Raw genomic sequence first — 21,397 nt, 5'->3', positions numbered from 1 at the left:
CACTAAGGCTGCGGGTCAGCATCAGCGTGAGCCGTAGAGGCACCGAGGCTCTTGCAGCTCACCCACCGGCGAGCCCGCCTTACCCGGCAGCACGATGCCCCGGCGGCCGACTGGGGGCCGAGGGGGAACAGCGGGGCCGGGACTACCGCGAGCAGCCAGCCGGGAGGGAATGGGAACGGGGGAGGTAGGCGGGGGAAGTGGGGTAGCGGGAAAGGAGCAGGAAGGGAATGGGAAGGATGAGGGGAGGGGTGGGGGAGGGACCCTGGTGGGGGAGGGGCCCCCATGCCCGCTGCCCGGCTGGTGGCAGGCGGCACCACCCTGGCGCCGGGGGCGCGGCAGGCCTGTCAGTCGATCAGCAAATGTAAATGAGCCGCAGCCTGCTGCCCAATCTCGGGACGCGGGCAGAGGAGTGCGGTGGCCGATTGGCGGGCAGCTCATGGCGCGATGGCGTGTTCCCCGCTCCTGATCGAGACTCGAGTGACGCAGTCAGTGACGCGGCGCGGGCTGGGCGTGCCGGGTCCTCGCTATTGGCTGCGCGATCGGGCGATGGCGGCTGCTGGTGTGTCGTGCCTAGGGTGTCCTTGCTCGGAAAGAAGCGGACGCCTCAGTCTCCAGAGCAGTGCGAAGGAGAAGCGTGTTGCCTGCGTGCGGCGGTATAGCGCCGGGTGAGAGGGCCTAGCGGGGCCGGGGAGGGCAGGAGGGCCGTCTTTCTGTCAGGCGCAAAGGGGCAGCCCGCCGTTGCGGCACGGGTCCTCGGCGGTCGGTGCCGGCCCGTGGCTCCGCTCCCTGAGCGGTTTCGCGGAGGTCGGAGGGATAACGGCTGCGCGTTGTAGGACACCGTCACTATCGCCGCTTCTAGGGAGCGGCAGCCGCCCCGCGTTCTAGCCCACCTTAGCCGCCACCCTGAGTGGCGGCCAAGGAGGTCGGAGCTGCTGCCCCTGTGCCTTGGCACGGCGCAGCATCCCAGAGCGCGCTGCCGGTGCGCAGGGCTGCCCAGCCCGGGCCGGCAGCCTACGGAGCTCCTAGCCGGGCCGGCTTCCGGGCTGTGCCCCCCACTTCAGCCCGGGGTTTGAGGGGCTGCAGTGGTGGGCCTGTGTCGTGCTGGTTTCTCTTCTTAAAATCACGAGATGCCACCCGATAGTTTGACAGTGTCTGGTGGATATCAGATGCTTTTCAGCTCTGCATAGGTTCTCGCTTAGCTCTTGTGGCCTCTCGGTTGCTTTATAACGCTATTGCTGTTGCTGAGTCAGCCAGCAAGAGATGGGAGATCTGTATTGTTCTGATAAATGGTGCTGTGGATGACTGCTCTGAGGTTAGTGAGACCCATGGCAAGAGTTAGGTGTTCAAGCAAATAGTTACACGGTTACGTGGCAGATTAGATGCTCGATAGCACTGCGTACAACCTGTCTAGTTTGCTTTAAGTATGTTGGTTAGGCTTTTTAAGGGGTTGCAGTTGGTTTTCTTCACACTTTGTTTTGATTCCAAGAATGGACTTCTTTACTTAATAGGCTACTGGGAAATTTTGATTGAAAATAAAGGCAAGCAGGAAATGGGTAGCATTTATAAAGCAACCCTTTTGAACCACCATTTTGAAATCTAACAAAATTACATTGCTGATAAAATTAAGCTTTATATCTAGTGTTATATTGCTAATTTTAAGTTATAAGTCAGTGTAGCAATGCTAATATTTTAGACGGAATTAGAAATGTGAGCTAGTGGATACACCTTGAATTACATTTTGACAGTTCTCAGTAATCACAGAATATCTTAGGTTGTAAGGGGATCCTTCGAGATCATCTGCTTCAATCTGCCTGCCATGGACAGGGACACCTCTCAACTAGACTAGTTCAATGCAGAGTAGTGTATGAAATCATCAGTGGTTTGTAGAAATGTCAGCTTCATAACAAAAAACTCCATGCACTTCAGGCAGGGTAAATAAACATGAAGGCTTTAAAGAATCCTTGTAGGTGAGAAGTTGCTGCCATTTGGTTAACCCCAAGATCAGCAGTAAGTCATCCTGGATTTCTTAGCAGCAGTTAAATATGAAATACTTGGGTAATAGATATAATGAATGAATATTTTCATGGTCAGTGTCCCAAATTTGCCTAATTGATTTATATTAAGCCTATTTACACTTAGTAGTTTGCTTAGAAATGTTAAAAGTTATATTTGATGAACGATTCTGAAATCTACTACTAACAGTCTGTCAATTGCCTAGGTAATAATAACAGTTGTATTTAGCAATGCTGTTGCTAGTTTTAGGACCTGTAGGACCCTGTGTAGTCATGTAGTAAATACTGATTGTGATTTTCCTGAAATAGTGTGGTATTGAAAAGTATTTTCATAGAACATTGTCAAGCCTTTTTTTTTTTTTTCCCCAGCTGTTCCAAAAGCTTTGGCACTAAGATACTCTTCTGGCTTATTTTAATTTTCCTAATTAAGAAATACTTCTGTTCTGCTGAGGAAAAAAATTTAATACCAGTTTGGACTTCAGAAAGAGTGATTTTGTGTTTAGGTTTGGTTCTTCTTTTTTTAGCTTTGTTTGGGGTGGATTGGTTTGCTTCTGTTTGGTTTTGTTTGCTTTTTTGGAGGGGAAGGTTGTCTGTATTAAAAAAGCTGCTTGTTGGGGTAATTTATTTATACATAAGGAGGCAATCCTCTAAATAATTTTTGCTGCTTGGTTCCATGAGCCACACAAAACTGCCACACCTATGCTGTAGAAGGATTGAAGAAAAAGGTATTTGTGCTTCTTATGATTGAGATTGGCACTGGCAGGAAACAGCGATGGTTCTGGTATCTTCAGGAGCCCTGAGCAGATAGATACGCCCTGTCGTTTTTCCTCTGCTGAATGACAGTTCCAGTTTTATGTGATGATCACAGAGGGCTGGAGCACCTCTCCTATGAGGACAGACTGAAAGAGTTGGGGCTCTTCAGTCTGCAGAAGAAGAGGCTCCAGGTGACCTTCTTGTGCACAGCCTTCCAGTATCTGAAGGGAGCCTACAAAAAAGCTGGGGAGGCACTTTTTAGGATATCAGGGAGTGACAGGACTAGGGGGAATGGAGCAAAGCTGGAGTTGGGGAGATTCAGACTGGACATGAGGAGGAAGTTGCTCAGCATGAGAGTGGTGAGAACCTGGAATGGGTTGCCTAGGCAGGTACTTGAGACCCTATCCCTGGAGGTGTTTAAGGCCAGGCTGGATGAGGCTCTGGCCAGCCTGATCTAGGGCCGGGTGTCCCTGCCCATGACAGGGATTTGGAATTAGATGATCCTTGTGGTCCCTTCCAACCCTGACTGATCCTATGATTCTATGAAATAAGGATAGAGAGTCTGTCATCTGAGAAGTCTGGTGGATGAATTATTACTTGAAAGGCAACCTGGATATTTTTTTGTATCTGCTTTGAAATGACAATGTGTAGAGCCCCCAAATCATCTCTGGAAATGTTCACAGTGCTAGGTTTATACATGTAAATACCAAATGGTGGATTGTCTCGGTTAGCCTGGCTACTATTTAAGCGGGTTTTGAATGTTACAATGTTAACGTTCATTATAGAGCTCTATAAGCTGTTGATTTTGAGCAGCAAGAAAAGCAGGGTCCCAGTAGTAATGTATTTAAGTGAGAATGTTACGGCGTTTTGTTCTTGTGCTATAAAACATAAGTAAAAATCTGTGATGAACTTTTCTAAAGGTACAACACAGAACAGATAGACTGAGATGTGGGTTTTGTAACTGATGGCATGGAGAACATCCATTTTTCTCAGTTACTTGAAAGAAAGGTGTCAAAGTTTCTGCTGATTGTTATTTGTTGAAAGCAGTGTGGGTCATCACTAGTTACTGGTACAAGAGAATTGTCAAAGAATAATGTATGTGAGAAGCACTTGTGCTTAAGATGAAGAGGAAACTGTTTTGAATGTGATTAGCTTGAACCACTGAAGAATAGTCAGCAGGAAATGAAGACCTCAAAAATCACAGGCAGATAGCATTGCAAGTTCATTGTGCTGAATATTGCCAGCAATGGGAATTTATATTGTTAAAGTAGAGTTAATCTATATTTTTGGTAGGAAGAGTAAGTAGAAAAGAGTAATTATTTAGTGGCTGGTTACATAAGGTAATAAAACAGAGATGCTGGAGTCAAAGTATCAGAATTGCATCATAGGAAGATACTAAGATATGAGAGGGTGTTGAAGGTTTATTAGTAAAACCTTGAAGAAACAAGGGAGATGTGTATTAAAAAAATCAGAAGGCAAGAGTAGATCATACTATATTTGAGAAGGTAGAAGGGAGACTGCGAGCTGCTGATTAGTTTCCTATTACTTAGATGGTTTTCTTTCAGAGGATTTTCTCCTGAGGAGTGACTTGCAGAAATTTGGAGAGATCTGTCTTTTTTCCCTGGAATTTTATACTTGCTTATAGGAAATACTCTTTTGTTGCAGGTTGGTGAAGAATAGAAAAAGTCTTGAAAATGTTGTCCAGACTCTTTCGAATGCATGGCCTTTTTGTAGCCTCTCATCCATGGGAAGTCATTGTGGGAACAGTGACTCTCACCATCTGTATGATGTCCATGAAGATGTTCACTGGCAATGACAAGATCTGTGGCTGGAATTATAAGTGCCCCAAACTTGAGGAAGTAAGGATTTTAATTGATGTTAATAGCACTTACTGTCAATCACTAGGTCCAGAGCTTTCTGTAGAATAAGATCAGGTTGTGATGTATTGGGAGAAAAGTATCAGAAACTTTATTGCTTTCTTTTCCTGTTGTGGCTATTAAAACTGTGTGCAGTCAGTGATGCACTGCAGGCAACTTTCACCAAATTTATCTTGCAGTTGCACAGTATCTAGTGAATAGATTTGATACTCATATTGTTTGCAATGTTTTAATTTTTAAGACAGGCTAGCACTGGTGCTTATTTTATTCTACAGCTTCACAACTTAACAAGAAGTTGCTGCTTAATGTCAGAGCTAACTAGATCGCTTTGAATCTCACACAGGATGTTCTGAGCAGTGACATCATCATCCTGACAATCACACGCTGTATAGCAATCCTTTATATATATTTCCAGTTCCAGAACTTAAGGCAGCTTGGATCAAAATACATTTTAGGTACTGTGCCTGAGTTTTGTATTTGCTACATACATTTTAATTGTATTTTGGATGTGAATTGATAATAAATATTGGAATTTGAATATATGTGCAGAAGAGGGTCATTTTAGTTATTTGCTAGATAGTAGAATAAATGTACTGCACAGATCACAGTACAGATTTTTAGAAGAGGTACACTGTGGAAACGTTTGGTGGAGCGCTGTGGGAAAATGACTCTTTGTTCACCAATGTGGTTAGATGGTCAAATCCACTTTATTTCCGTGATGCAGTGACTTATATACACTTCTAGCAATAGGCGTGTTCCACCACGATTGGTTACAGTCAGAGGGTCCAGAGTTACTTGTAAGGCATCAATAGGTCAGCATACCATAACAATCTGAGGGTCAGCCTCCATCACCACCCACTCCAGCCCCTTTGGTTATCTAGTCTCTGCCCACTGCAGCTGTGTGTGGTGTGCTTGGCTGTTTACAGCTCGATTTCCTGAAATAATTGTGTAACGTGTGAAATACTTGAAAATGCAGAACTGTTCGAGCCAGTTTCTGTATTTCATGGTAATGAATGAGAAGATGTGTGGCTGTTACTTCTTAGAGCCTTAGTTCAAATGCAGTACAAGTTTTAGATCTAAATATCTGTGTAAGAATAGCATCTGCCTCAGTTTGTATCTCAGCTGATGTTAAGGCATTCTGAGGAATTAAAATAGTGATTTTTTTTTCTTCAGAATTTACTAGACTTTTTTTTTTTTACACCCAACATATATATAACAAAAAAAAATTGCAATTCTCTTTTTTAATTTTTTTTGTAGGCATTGCTGGTCTCTTTACAATCTTTTCAAGTTTTGTTTTTAGTACAGTGGTAATTCACTTCTTGGATAAAGAACTGACAGGTTTAAAGTAAGTAATGAATTGTTATTCTGGATTTGTTGCCCTTTTTATTTTCTCTTCCTGTGCAATAAACCTTAGATTTTAACATACATATTTTGTTGTCTTTTTTTTTTTTCTTTCAGTGAAGCTTTACCATTCTTTCTGCTTCTGATTGATCTCTCAAGAGCAAGTGCATTAGCCAAATTTGCTCTCAGTTCCAACTCACAGGTCAGAGGGTTTGGGTTTTCACATTTGTTTGTTTGTTTTGTCTGAGTTTCTTGCAATGGAGTTTTTAATTAATGTTCAAAGATGAGCATTATGCCATGGCAGGGTCATTGAGCTTGTAAGGTTCTTTCCAGTCCAAACCATAGTATGAATAATCCAAAATAGAGAGAAACAAAAATGAGTACTATATTGATGATATAACAAGGATCAGGTTTTAGCCAGATTTTGTGTTTTCTTGTCTTCATTTGAGATGAATATTCATGAATGATAACAATGTAAATTTAGTGTGTGCACTGACGTAGATTGAGAACTTTTAAGGAATGCTTACCGCTCTGTTAAGGGGGCTAGAGTGCATAGATCAGTTATTGATAGAAAAATTTCTAGGGCTCAGAAACATTATGTAAAGAGACATCTAATGTTACAGTGCTGGTACTGGAAAAAGCATATTTCTGGACAAAATCACAGGAGAAATGTGTGAACAGAAATGAATAATCGTGTTCTAATGCAGTTTACACAACACAACAGAAGGGCTGACAGGAGAGCTTGTCAGGCATTGTTATTCTTTTCCTTAATAGTCTTAAGATCTGAAATAAATTAATATCCCTAAATATACTTTCATACGTACAAAATACTGCACATAAACGTAGATTATATTTTAATACATGATATACTTGAGTATATGGCACACCTTCTATGCATGCAATATTTTTAGAGCATGTTCTGTGTTATTTTGTAGTAATTGTGAGTACGGGATTTGAAATTAATTTTCAGTAAAGTATTTCAGAAAAATAGGCTTTTCCTACCGTTTCTGTGCCCCCTTCCCCAAAATCCGTCGGCACCAAACACAGAGCACGAGACTCCAGATGTAGCTTGCTGTGTGCTTGGCTTCTGGAGGAAATCCCTTTTACCCCAGGGAAAATTTTCAGTATCTCTGATGTCCTCTTTTCTGTCAGCTGAGGCTAGAAAGTTAAATACTAAAATAATAAAATCATACAGATCTGCAATTGCAAGAACTTTTGAAATGCCATCATATTTTAATCTTGAAGTGTAGCCATCCTGTTCTTCTGAATGTATGTTAATCAATGTCTATGCTCATCAGTATTTTAGGAGCTTACAATAATAATGATCCAAATGTAGAGACATTAATCACAATTACATAATTTTGTGTAAATAAAAAGGTTTAAGTAACTATGGGAAATAAAGGAATCAAAGAATATATTATTTCATAATAATGCCTTATGACCATAGTAATACTTAACATGATCAATATATGATTAGTAAATTATGTGTTCTCCCTTAATTTGATTTTTGACTGAATGAAATTTTCATTTTTAGGATGAAGTAAGAGAAAATATTTCACGTGGAATGGCAATTTTAGGCCCTACATTTACGCTGGATGCACTCGTGGAGTGCCTTGTAATTGGTGTTGGTACTATGTCAGGTAAGCAATACAGCCTGTGGATATAAATCTTTGCACTCAAAAGAGAATTGAAAGGCATCGCATTATCAACAGTAAAATAGGTGCTACCTCTGAGAATGGAGTGACTTTAGCTACTTAGCTAGCTATGTATTTGCCTTTGTAGTTAGCCTGTATTACCAATTTCCTGCAGATATGAATAGTACATACATGCTGAAGAGAAGTTTGAAATACAGATGGCAGATTTCCTTGAGCGTCATACAGTAATGGACTTGTGTGCAGCTGCTTTCATAAAGTTAAGACCTTCTATCATTCCAGTCATTCCTGTTTACATCTTAATGTACCTGCTAAATTGGTTATGCTTTCAGTGCATGCACAGTTATTTATTATTCTTTCAAAATGAATTATTTCTAAAAACTACTCAAGGCAAGGAAAGTTACTCTAGTTCAGTTAAACCCAGCAATTTTTAATTGTGTTTTTTTTTCCCCTACCCCATCTTCTCATCACCATCAGTTCTGTGTGCAGTAGCAGTTCTCTCTCCTTAAAAAGACAACATTTAAATGGGATAAGCAATGAATTTTCACATGTAAATAACTTAACCACTTTGTAAAATCAAAGTTCCATATTAAGGACTGAAGTGTTTTTTTGTTTGCATGCTTATTTTTATTTGTTTTTTTTACATGTCTTGATTTTTTTTTATTCTGCCTTGCATACCTTAAAGACATCTTTCAAAGCACTCACTTTTCAGATTATTTTGGATCCTTTCAGTGTGTTATGTATTATTAAGTGGTTTTCCTGTTTACATCTGTGAAGAAACCCTTTTGAGATAGAGATGATTTTTAAAAAATAGCGATATATGCTGTTAGCTCTGATCTTTACTAAAGGCCATTCTGTAATGGACTTCAGACAGCTAATTGACTTTTTCTGGATATGGGGCTTGTGAAACAGTAGGTGGGGAGTAAATTTTTTCTCATTGCCTGAACACTTAATTTGCCATCTTTCAGAAATGATTTCAATACATAGGTGAGGAGTTTCAAGCTTTCAGTGTAAAGTTTTAAATCTTGTTGAATTGTAATTATTGGTATTTATTTAGAATTATGCTTCAGAATTTTTCTGTAAATATCTTTGCCATAAATACATACTGTGGTTAGAATAAGGTCATAGAAAGTGACTAGGGCTTAATATACTTGTTTTTCATTGATCAAGACAGTTGCTTCTAAAACGTGCAGTGTCCATTTAATGCATGCTTGCTTCTGCAGTGCTTCTTTGACTACACAGAAATCCCATTGCATATCCAAATGTAAAAAAAATATTCTCCTTTTATGTAGGTGTACGACAGCTTGAGATTATGTGCTGCTTTGGCTGTATGTCTGTGCTCGCCAACTACTTTGTCTTCATGACCTTCTTTCCAGCTTGTGTGTCCTTGGTATTGGAGGTAAGGCCATTTTTCAAGACGGCATCAAGCTTAATGTTCATAACTAGGGCTTCCTATAGGCTACACATTTCTTCATGGAGTTATGCAGCAGCATGCCTGTCATCCTTTCAGAGTGGACAAAGGGACTATGCAAAAAGGATGGCTCAGCTGATAGAATGGCATTAACAAGGTGCGATCAAGGAGTCACAGTCAACAGTGTGAGGGTGTGAGAGATGGGTGTGGCTGGTCTAAAGCTGAGCAAATACTTGTAAATACTGTAAATTATCGTCTGTGCAGGGTTTTCCACTGAAGTATTAATGCAGGTTAAACAGTATTTTGACTGGCTGTTTAATTTATTCATTATGGAAATATCAACAAAAGCGTAATGTTGAAGATCACTTGTTGCTTTTTTTAATACATACTAAATAGGACTTGTTTTTAAATCCTGACTTTTTTGCAGCTTTCGAGAGAGAGTCGCGAGGGACGCCCTATATGGCAGCTTAGCCATTTTGCTCGTGTCCTGGAAGAAGAAGAAAACAAACCAAATCCTGTAACACAGAGGGTCAAAATGATTATGGTTCGTGGCTCTTTTTCACCTATGTTTATGAAGCAATGAATCTAGGTTTTGTTTTCTATAGACTTGTATTCTGCATCTTGTTAGTCTGGTTTACTGTGGTAATTTTTAATGACATCTATATCTGCACCTAAAGCCTTCCTTGTTATGTCATTCCTATGCCAAACACTTGGAGCTAATGTGTACCAGTTCCCTCCCTCATAAACTTAAGGTACCCTTAGCTTCATTTGCTTATTGTTTGAGCAGGAAGGATGTGGTGGGACAGACTCAAAGCTATAGGCCAGAAAGGATATTGATGAGAGGTGTGGAACACCAGCCTTTAGCTTTAGACTTCTGTGGTCTGAGAAACAAAAGCAACAACAACAAAAAAAATCTAAACTAAACCAAATCAAAGATGATGATATTTAATCTCAGTAGGTTAGATACATAGAAACAGTCAAAAAGTTAATACCTGTTTTGTTGTTTTGTGTTTTTAATACAGTCTCTGGGTTTGGTTCTTGTTCACGCCCACAGTCGTTGGATAGCAGAACCAACTGCTCAGAACAGCACTGTAGAAAATTCAGTGGGATTGGATGAGAATGCACCAAAGAGAATTGAACCTAATGTTTCATTATGGCAGTTCTACCTTTCTCGGTAGGTGATTTCACAGGAGAGTGGTTCCTTGGTTAGGGTGTATCCTCCAATGCTACTAAGCGATAGTCCTAGAGTACAGCATTTGTAAACTTGCAGATCTGACCACTGTAGGATTTCTTGGAAACAAAGATGGCATTTCATAGGAAATGTCAGTATTATGTTGTTTATCCAGTCTTCTTGAAATGATCAAGATCAGGAGCCTGCTGTCTTCTCTGTATCAAAACACTGCCTTTTCCCACTAGTATTGACACCTTTCAGAGCACACTGGTGAATAATTATTTTGACTGCACTAGAGCAATTATTTGCACAGAGCTTTTGGCCGTTCGCACACAAGTGTAAGAAGTGCAGAAGTCATTTCACTATTGCTTTCCCTTCAGCTCAGCTGAAGTCAATGACATCTGTGTTTCCATGTTACTTCTGAGAAGTCCTTAGGACGGTTCCCCCCCCAGCCCCTCAGTTTGCATCCTAAGTCATTATTGGTAAAGGGTGGTAACTGAAGCTTTCCAATTTATCATTGGGAGGTAGGTGTTAAATCAATTCAATGTAGCTGTTAGTGAATATTTTACAGTCATGTGTCTTCCTGGGACTGCATTTTGGCTAAGATTTAGTAACTACTTAAGGACATCTGAAAATTCTTGTGTTAATACCAAGAATGATTTTTCTATCCTGATATAGCCTGCTTGAATATCATGATAGAAAAATGCCTTTTCACTGGAGTTTCTGTAACTATAAATTAGGATGAAACAGTTACCCTTTCTAAAGCAAAGGGATGTCAGAATGCTGTTATCAAAAACAACCTGTATTTTGTACTAACATTTTGATTTTTATGTTTTAGAATGGCCAGTATGGATATTGAACAAGTAATCACTCTTGGATTAGCCCTTCTTCTTGCTGTCAAATATATTTTCTTTGAGCAAGCAGAAACTGAGTCCACACTCTCACTGAAGAACCCTATAACGTCTCCGGTGATGGTCCAGAAAAAAGTCACTGACAATTGCTGCAGGAAGGAATCAGTACTTACGAGAAACAACCATAAATCTAATGCAGTAGAAGAAGTTTTAGTTCCCAAGGATGGAAATGGTAATTTTTAGGTTTTTTTTAAACTCTGAATGTATACCTTAATATTTGTAGCAAACAATGAAATCTCTTAGCATTTGGAATCAAAACTTAGGAATTTTGTAAATCAATGTTCATTTTAATTGTCTTTATGCAGCAGAAGTCATAAAACCTGTATTAACAGAGTCATCCACAAAAGCTACATTTGTAGTTGGCAATTGCAGCCCTGTTGAAACACCTTCATTTCCTAATGGAAAACAGGAAGAAATGGAGTTGCCTGCTGAGCCACGTTCTATTGAGGAATGTGTTTGTATACTTCAAAATGCAGAGGTATGGAAAAATAACTTGTGTGGCTGTTTTAAATCTCCACTGGAACATCTGGTTTAAGAATTCCTAGAGTTCATTTTATAGCTTTTAAATGAGCCCAATGACTGTAATGTAATTCTTCAGAAAATTGTATGGCTTTAATAAGTTAGGTGGAGGGTCACAATGAAACAAAAGCCTTTTGTAAGTCACTTGTCTTCCAGTCAGAGTGAGGGGGTGGGGGATGCAGCTTCATCATTCATGACATACTAAGGCACTGAAACTTCTTCATGCATGCACATAGGTGGATGTCTAAGTAAAAAGTTTGTTAATGATCTGTTCTATTGTAAAGCCTGACTTTGGCAGTTGGTTCCTTTCAGATGAACTCTGATGATATCAAGTAAAGTTTGCTGCCCTTTTTCATTTGGAAATGTGTACTTTCACCAATAGAATCTGTACTTTCTCTCCCCACTCTCTGCCTTTCCAGAAAGGAGCCAAATTTCTTACTGATGCTGAGGTTATAAGCTTAGTTAATGCTAAGCACATTCCTTCATACAAATTGGAAACCCTGATGGAAACTCAGGAGCGAGGTGTGTCCATTCGCCGGCAGATGTTATCTACGAAACTCCCTAATCCTTCATCTTTGCAGTATCTTCCTTACAGGAATTATAATTATTCCTTGGTAAGTAAAATGCAGACAAGCAAAACTTGTTCCAAATGCATGATGCACATGCTTAAAGTGAGCTTGGTCAAAATTGATGTAGAAGGAAAAAGGCAAACATAAAACTTACCCACCTCAAGAGACTTGTAACAGTCAAAAAATATTTCCTACCAAAGCATGTGGCTGCTCTATAGTCGAAACGCAGAACGCTACTAATACTGAGCATGAGCAGCTGAACAATAATACTGCTTTGAGCTCAGGTTAAAATTGAAATTTTAAGTAAACTCATTTAACAGTTTTTACAGTAGTATTGAAGACTTCTAAAGATTCATCTGGCATAAACTTGACTTGAACAGTGCTAGCTTCTGATAGCTGTAGCAGTTTAAATTCTTGTGGTGGAAACTGGTTGCTTCATGGGTAAGCTTGTGGGTTTTTTGCTGTAGTCACAGGTGTTTTAATATTTAACATGCTGTACCAACTGTGATCTTAATGAGACTGCATTATTTTTGTAAGGTTATGGGAGCTTGCTGTGAAAACGTGATTGGATATATGCCTATTCCTGTAGGCATAGCAGGACCACTATTTTTGGATAACAAAGAGTTTCAGGTGCCAATGGCAACAACAGAAGGATGTCTGGTAGCAAGCACAAACAGAGGATGCAGAGCAATATGTGTAAGTATTGTTTGTCTACCCTGAAAAGCTTCTGATATTATAAAACCAACCCCTACTATTCCATGAATCTCTGATAGAAGTCATGTTTTTTGCTTCTTTAAAGCTGAAATCACTTTTCAGTAATTTTTCATTTCCCTTCTGCTTTGTTTGTTTTGTTTTTTAGCTTGGTGGAGGAGCAAGTAGCTGTATTCTCGCAGATGGAATGACTCGAGGACCTGTTGTAAGGATGCCCACTGCTTGCCAGGCTGCAGAAGTGAAAGTCTGGCTTGAAAGCCCTGAAGGCTTTAAAACAATGAAGGAAGCTTTTGACAGCACAAGCAGGTTAACATAATAGCTATTCCAGCTTTATTTCCTGACTTCTGTGGATGGTAGAAGGCTCCTAATTGTATTTTGTTTGTTTGTTTCTTTTTTTCGTTACTGCATACAGAAAGTTACTTATTTTGGGTCTCCCAAGTAGTGTGAATGGTAAGAGAATAGGAGTCACTCTATCTGTGTACAAAGGGTAGTAATAAACATTTTTCAGTGATAAGTTGTGAGCAACTCTATCTTAGCAATAAATACATTCACATTCTGTAATACTTAATACATGGTTCATTTTGCCCAAGCATTTAAAAAATAAGTATACAAGCTTCTTCAGACTTTTGTCAGTTGCTATGCCAGAAGTAATTGTAAGTTTGGCACCTAGCCTTTCAGGTAGTATTACCAGTGTTAATAATTAATTTGTGATGTTCCAGAGACTACAGAATAAACTAATTCTAGAACTGAAATGCTAAGGAGTGCAGAATAGTTTTAAGAATAAGTCTATTTCAAGCCCTAGATTTTTTTTTTCCTAAGATTTATGATTACCTGCTTCTTGCCAATCTTGCAAGTGTCAGCCAAGGTCATGCTTGTACTTTGGACAGAATCAACTCTTGCTGCTGTTCAAGAGCATTATTTCCTGGTTTCTGTTTGACCTATGGAGCTTCCACTGCTGAGAGCATGGGTTTTGCCTGGCTGTAAAATTGACGTAAGGATTTCAAAAGGCCTCATTTTTATTTCATCTGATATTTTATTGTACCTGGTAGTCAGATGCTTTAAGTATTGCAAATTAAATTCACATTCGAATTTTAGGATCTTTTAAGAGGTTGAGTGATATAAAACATAAAAAGGCAGTGAACTCGAACCCTACTGCAGCAAACATTTTAAAAGTACTCACTCAAGAAGAACTGTGTCATGGAGGCTGAAGGTTTTTTCCTGCACTGAGAAAGGAAGAACACTGTAGCAAACAGCACAATTTGCAATGATATACTGTTGTTCTGTCACTTAATCTAATGTTTTCCCTTGAGAATTGTAAGTGATAGTTAAATTTTCTTGCAGGTTTGCCCGCTTACAAAAACTTCTCATCAGTTTGGCTGGTCGTAACCTTTATATACGTTTCCAGTCTGGAACAGGGGATGCAATGGGAATGAATATGATTTCAAAAGTAAGGACCAGCCTCCTTAAGGCTCTTTAATAACGTGTATTTTCTAAAACTAATAAATTATAGCCTACCAATCTAACTGTGAAGTCAGGAATGTAAGGCATAGTGCAGTTTGCAGTCCTATAAAATAATAAAGTGTTTGATGTCAAGTGTAAACACAAATGGGATGAAAATTATCAAAGAAAAAAAGTAACTGGTTTCATTTTATATTTTATTTTTTAAGTTATTTAAAGGAACTATTCTTGATAATATGGAAATTAAACTTGTTGGTCTGTTGTTACTTTGGGCCAAACGTTTTATCCATCAGTAATAAACGTTATTACTGTGCTTACCACTTCCTCGAAAATAAAGAATTAGGGATCTGTTAAAAGGCAGCAAAGGGATGTTCTCTAGTTTGTTTGGTTTTGGATTTACACAAACACATGGAAGATCCTGAGACATGACACATAGATTGTTAGGATGCCTTGAGCTGTTTGAGGTTAATGCTTATTGCCTAGTCCAGGTAAAATTTAAGTCCAAGAACCGCAACATAAATGGTTCTGATCTTAGATGGGTACTATGTAAAGCAGACTTTGTGTCTGATATCCTAGTGTAGAGAAGACCTTTTCACCCCATCCAGTGCACTCATTTCGTGCTTGTAGTGTTTGCCTTGAGTTAATGTTTTCTGCATGGTAACTGTATAAAAGATAGTGGTAATTGGATTTTTGGTAGGGTTTTTTTAGCATATTTCATGTTTCTTCAGTTGAAACTGCTGATCTGATTAGACTTGATACTACTCTCCTTTAGTTATCTTGTTTTGCAACCATAATAATGTGCTGACTTTTTACCTGTTTCTCTTCTAACAGGGTACTGAAAAAGCACTGGCAAGGTTAAGTGAAGAGTTTCCTGATCTTCAGGTTATAGCTATTAGTGGTAACTATTGTACAGACAAAAAGCCTGCTGCTATAAATTGGATAGAAGGCAGAGGAAAGTCTGTTGTCTGTGAAGCAGTCATACCAGCCAAAGTTGTTAGAGAAGTAAGTGCTTTCTTTTATATGTTTGTGAAAACGCATATAACTTACATCATTAAAAGTACCTGGGTTTTTTTTTACAGATAAGGCTCCAGATATAGGTAATTCCTACATGTGTTCTCAGATACTGCTGTAGGATAAGCCTGTTTCCCTGAGATGTAGATACTTTATTATTGAAGGCATTAGAATTTCTGCCTTTATCTTTTCAATATATAGGGGTTTGGCTGTCATTGCACAGAACTATTTCACTTAATTTGTTGTCACTTGCTCAAAACTGGCACTCTGTTCAAAGTTGATACGTGCTACTACAATGAAAACATTGTCAGGTGCTTCATTTGATTCCAAAGCTGCCTTAGTGTCCTGTATGGTGAAAGGTAGTCTTTGTAAACATAGGTATTATCTCTCATGGCCAATGCTGGGAACTGAATGACAGGTAATGGATTTGGTCTAACACAGCCTGCCATCTGAACTCAGGTTGAAGAGACTAGGAGATCTCTTAAAATGTAGAACAAGTTTGCCAGGGGCTTACAAGTAGTTTCCTAAATCTCATATTGTTAGTATTTTTACAGCTACTCAGTGAGAATGCCTTTTATAACTCCAAGACTTCATTCCTGTGTAGCAATTTACTATTCCTCTGGTAATGGGCATGTGTAAGTTTTGGGTATACTTCTCCAACCTCCAGCCATGTATGTTACTACATTTACTTACACTGAACTTTGTAAGCTTTGTATTCCAGTCAGTGTTGTAGACTTTGCACAGTCTCTGTCATCGGTTGCTACTCCTGCAGCACTGGAATATCTTAATTTTGCTCACAGCACTACCTTTTCTTGTTCTTTGATCACTTTTATACTTAATTCAGTGAAAATCTCTTGCCTGAATGTTCCAAAATACAGCCAGTATAGTATGAATGTGCCACTTAACGTTATACCACTGTACACTGTTAATTTGCCAATGTAGTGCAGTGGTTTGTGTTTGAACACTTCAGTTTTGCTCCAGAGTATTATGCAGAGCAAAACTGGAGAGGGTTTAGTGTCTGGAACAACTTGAGAGGAATGCTGCTATCATGTCAAGGTGAATTAAGGAGGTATTTTTGCCGATATGATTTTCTTTCATTCTGAAGAGAAATGAGGATTTGGAGAATGTAGATGGTGAACTTTTCTTCAAGCACTGTGCAAGTCCAAACCCTTCATGCTGACATTTCTGTTGTTACTTGGACAATGCAGCCTGCATTTGAAAGGTCTCCTTTTGAACAAAATAGAAGTACTTAGGACAACGAGTGTGTTGCATTCCAGCTGAGGGGTGTGGGCTTACTAACCATAAATTCAGCATTTCTGCTCCTAACAAGGAATGATATAGCAAAAGCATGTCACTTCTTTGCAGAGGGACCTTGACAGGCTGGATGGGTGGGCTGAGGCCAATGGGATGAGATTTAACAAGGCCAAGTGCAGAGTTCTGCACTTGGGCCACAACAACCCCAAGCAGTGCTACAGGCTGGGGACAGAGTGGCTGCAGAGCAGCAAGGAAGAAAGGGACCTGAGGATACTGGTAGATAGTAGGCTGAAGATGAGCCAGCAGTGTGCCCATGTGGCCAAGAGAGCCAGTGGCATCCTGGCCTGCATCAGGAACAGTGTGGCCAGTAGGACCAGGGAGGTTATTCTGTCCATGTACTCAGCACTGGTCAGGCCACACCTTGGGTCCTGTGTCCAGTTCTGGGCCCTTCAATTCAAGAGAGATGCTGAGGTGCTGGAAGGTGTCCAGAGAAGAGTGATGAAGCTGGTGAAAGGCCTGGAACACAAACCCTATGAGGAGAGGCTGAGGGAGCTGGGGTTGTTTAGCCTGGAGAAGAGGAGGCTCAGGGGTGACCTCATTGCTACCTGAAGGGAGGTTGTAGCCAGGTAGGGGTTGGTCTCTTCTCCCAGACAACCAGCAATAGAACAAGAGGACACAGTCTTTTAAGTTGTGCTGGGGGAGATATAGGCTGTATGTTAGGAGGAAGTTCTTCCCAGAGAGAGTGATTTGCCATTGGAATGGGCTGCCCAGGGAGGTGGTGGAGGCACCATCCCTGAAGGTGTTCAAGAAAAGACTGGATGAGGCACTTAGTGCCATTTTCTAGTTGACTGGATAGGGCTGGGTGCTAAGTTGGATTGGATGATCTTGGAGATCTCTTCCAACCTGGTTGATTCTATGATTTGTCTAGGTATTGAAGACAACTACAGAAGACATAGTTGAAGTCAACATAAACAAAAACCTGGTGGGTTCTGCAATGGCTGGTAGCATAGGTGGCTACAATGCACATGCGGCCAACATTGTGACAGCTATCTACATTGCCTGTGGTCAGGTAGGTTTGTTTTACTCTAATGTAGCTTTCCATCAGTGATTCTTGACTAAATACTTAGTTGAGTGTCTTGATTTTGTTTGCTTTCTCCTTGATCTGAAGGACGCTGCACAGAACGTGGGCAGCTCTAATTGCATCACTTTGATGGAGCGAACTGGTACCACCAACGAAGACCTCTACATCAGCTGCACGATGCCTTCTATAGAAGTAGGAACTGTTGGTGGAGGCACTAACTTGCTTCCACAGCAGGCCTGTTTGCAGGTATAAATCAGCAAGTTTAAAACAAATTAGCTTCTTAAAACAAAGCTCACTTTCATGTTGTATGTATTGTGTCCAAGTGATGTAGGAACGGGCCCTCTAGCAGTCTGGTGGGTTTGACATGAAATTTTTAGAATTATCTAATAATTGTTTAATAATTGTGTTCATGTATCTAGTTTCTAAAGCTTAAGATGTTTAATATTAGTCTTGAAGCTATTCACTTGGATATAATTTGAAAAGATTACTTTATCAGTAAATTTAGCATAAGTTTACTTGGATTTGATAGCATAATATTGCCTGCCTTTCCCTCCAGATGTTAGGGGTGCAAGGTGCCAGCCAAGATAACCCTGGTGAAAATGCCCGTCAGCTTGCTAAGATTGTTTGTGCTACAGTGATGGCAGGGGAATTGTCATTAATGGCAGCTCTTGCAGCTGGACATCTAGTCAAGAGCCACATGATCCACAACAGGTAAGAAACTGATAAATTCTTGTCTGTCTCTGCTCTTTTGCCTTTCTTCCAAGTACGTGAGATTGTGTAGTGATTGCAGGAATAATTGCAATATAGAAGAGCAGTGTAACATTTTCACTGTGTAATGTAGTTACTGTACTGTTTTTATTAGGTCAAAAATAAATCTACAAGACCTTCAAGGAACCTGCACTAAGAAAGTGGCTTGAATTGAATGCTAAATCGGCTTTGAAATGAAGAATTGTTGTAGCAGCTCACTGCGTGCACAGGAGAATAAACCAAAATCTGTGAAGTTTAGAATGAAAATTACCTTCAACAAAATGATGTCTGTGTAAGATAAACAGAGTTCCACAGACTTCTGTGATCCTAATTAGACCTCCAACCTTCCTCAGTGGTTGGAGATGGCTACATGAAAAGAGTCTTGTCAGATGTCTTGAGCATGGCTTTGGAATTCATACTCTTACACAGCATTTTCTAAAGGGTCAGTCTTCTGTTCTTCACAAGTTGATACTATTTTGATAACACAGCTCCTGGTTACTAACAAGCTGAAAAGTGATGTCACACACTTTGTATATCTGGAAAAAAAAAAAGGAAGTCAATACAACAACAAAAAATTGGTCTAAACTTGGATTGAATGCACTGGTCTTTGCCATCTTTTATTTTCTAGTTAGGCATGTGTTTTAAAGTGATGGCAAGCTTAATCACTTTCCTTCATCTCCCAGATTAATTTTGTTCTCATGTAAAATTTAGGTTCTGAGTTACAAGAAAATTGTATTGAATCATTAATCTTAGAGAAATCTCTATATAGTACTTAATTTGCTGCTCTTCCAGCTAAGCAACACTCAATGTTTTAACATCACAGTTTAGGTTATTCCTATATGGAAAACTTACTACCTATAAAGTTCCGAATGCTAAATGTAATCTGTACTGAAGTAGGGAAAAACAGTGTCTTTAGGTGTTTCATTATTTTGTTCCAGTAGAAAAAGTAGATTTTGAAACAAGTAACTCTAAAAACGGTCATGTGTCAGAGAGGTTAGTAACTTAACAAATGCAGGTTCCCAAATCTTTTCTTTTTGATAGGAGTGCATTCAAACAACAGGAGTCAAGAACAGATGTTTACACTTCTTTTAAAAGATGTTTCTTAAGGTACAGTGTGTTTGTTTAGTCCTAACTATTCTATTTTTTTAAGTGTTGGACACTTACTCCCCAGGAGTAGGCCTACATCCGCTGCTTAAGCTGAGAAAAAGCAAAGCCAGAAAATCACACTGTTCTTTTAACTTTTTTTTTTAATTATTATTTCTTTCAAACTTTTTGAAGGGGGATTATTTATTGGAAAAAGAAATGTTAATTCTTTTTTCAATGAAAAGTACTTTATTGTGAAATGACATGTTACTGCAACAAGGAGTTTTGTATTAAAATTCTGTACTTGGACCAGTGAGTCAGTCTCAGGTGTTTTAATGTAATACAGAAATCTCAGATGTATTCTGATTTGATTTGCCTCTAGAAATATTGCTAAACACATCACCCTGCCTAGGTAATTACAGGAGGAAAATGTTAGTGTGCTCGATAATGGGGATGTATTTTCTTTTGTTTAGGTTGATTTGTTTGGGATTTTTGGGGGGGGATATGACTGATTGGATTGGGTTTCTTGCAGGAATGCAGTGGCACTCCTAAAGGGGTGACTTGCAGAGGTGCTCTTCTCATGGGCAAACTTGATCTAAATCATGATGGGTTGTTTGTAGTACGTCAATGCATTACTACCGCTGTAATGAGTTTATAAAGCTAAGGTACAAGCATGAAGACATACTACATGACAGATTATGTTACGATAGCATGTAAATACCATGGATGTTTATCTTTCTGCAGTATTGTTGCTAATAGCTACTATTTTATTTAAGCAAATTTGGAACTACTTTATGTTCATTCAGTGATCTTATTTAAAGTAACACTGTTCTAGCAATAAACTGTGGTTCAGTGTTCGTTTTGGTGGGTTTAACTGACATTCTGTCTTGCAGAATTAACATTTTGTATTATTACTAAATTGTGTACATTTTGGTACAGAACTACTTTTTCAGTTTCAGTAAAACAATGACAAATGTATGGGCTTCGTTGTGGTATTTTAAGCTTACTTTATGACACACTTGATTAGACAATGTAAAATAAGAGGGTTAAGGAAAATGTGACTGGCTAAACAGTAGGGATATGACACCAGAACTTCTCACCTTGTTTGCAGAAGCTTGTACTCACTCAGTTTCCTCAAAGCTGAATTATGCAGTTTGGCCAGACTGGAGGGCAAATTCACTTCTCAAGATTCTGAGGCCTGCTTGGGCATTTCTCCTGTCTTCCAGAAAACTACTAAATTATACTTGTGGCAGATTTTCACCTGTCCACCAAAACCAAAGTCTCAAAGGTGCTTTTTAATCTGTTAACTTCATACCTGAATTTTAAGCACTGTTTTCACCAGGAAAACACTATACAATACTATGCATTTTGATAAATTCTTGCAAAACAGGTTAAACTGGAAGAGTAAAACAATTTAGCTGTACCACATAAAGATCTGTTTGAAAAATTTTGACTAGGATGGTGCATGTTCACAGAGAAGTGGTTAAGACAGTTTTAGTCAGTGTCTTGCTACAGATCCTGGAAACTTTTATATAAAATTCCCCTCCTGTTCTCTACCCCCACAGACTTTTTCTCACCTGTAGTCCAACTCCCATGCATGATTTTGGTAACGTCCATTAGTATATAATGGGATGTACACTGCAGTTCACCCTCCCTTATTGAGTCTCCCCAACACTTCAGGTTGTATACCAGAAACAAGAATTATCATTTCAAATGAGTTAGAGAGTATTCTTGCTCCTGTGCGTACACTACAGCGGAATGTTTCGATATCCCTGCAGATCTGGTGTAGTAAGACTGTTTTGTGCCCTTGGCAAAACCAGTCTTGCTGTCTGGAAT

At 39.5% G+C, this 21,397-nt stretch overlaps 1 protein-coding gene across 2 annotated transcripts; it reads left to right on the top strand.

Annotated features, from left to right (window-relative positions):
• The first annotated feature begins 537 nt into the window (after nucleotides 1-537).
• On the top strand, nucleotides 538-20,539 carry HMGCR (3-hydroxy-3-methylglutaryl-CoA reductase). 2 transcript variants are annotated; one of them, XM_064176857.1, is made up of 20 exons: nucleotides 538-665; nucleotides 4,431-4,624; nucleotides 4,986-5,097; nucleotides 5,900-5,987; nucleotides 6,101-6,185; nucleotides 7,518-7,623; nucleotides 8,928-9,034; nucleotides 9,474-9,590; nucleotides 10,069-10,220; nucleotides 11,056-11,300; nucleotides 11,437-11,606; nucleotides 12,067-12,261; nucleotides 12,754-12,912; nucleotides 13,076-13,233; nucleotides 14,269-14,374; nucleotides 15,217-15,387; nucleotides 17,579-17,719; nucleotides 17,819-17,977; nucleotides 18,288-18,442; nucleotides 18,594-20,539. In XM_064176857.1, exons 2-20 carry the CDS (start codon nucleotides 4,460-4,462, stop codon nucleotides 18,646-18,648), a joined length of 2,646 nt encoding a protein of 881 aa, XP_064032927.1. In that variant the 5' UTR covers nucleotides 538-665; nucleotides 4,431-4,459; the 3' UTR covers nucleotides 18,649-20,539. The 2 variants fall into 2 exon arrangements, with proteins under 2 accessions (XP_064032927.1, XP_064032926.1); XM_064176856.1 differs by having other exon boundaries at nucleotides 11,434-11,606.
• Nucleotides 20,540-21,397: the final 858 nt, after the last annotated feature.

The sequence above is a fragment of the Pogoniulus pusillus genome, chromosome Z, assembly GCF_015220805.1.
Source record: "Pogoniulus pusillus isolate bPogPus1 chromosome Z, bPogPus1.pri, whole genome shotgun sequence".
In the NCBI taxonomy this organism is placed as follows: Eukaryota; Metazoa; Chordata; class Aves; order Piciformes; family Lybiidae; genus Pogoniulus; species Pogoniulus pusillus.
The sequence above is the reverse complement of the archived record's forward strand: the minus strand, read 5'-3'. Positions and strand labels throughout refer to the sequence as shown.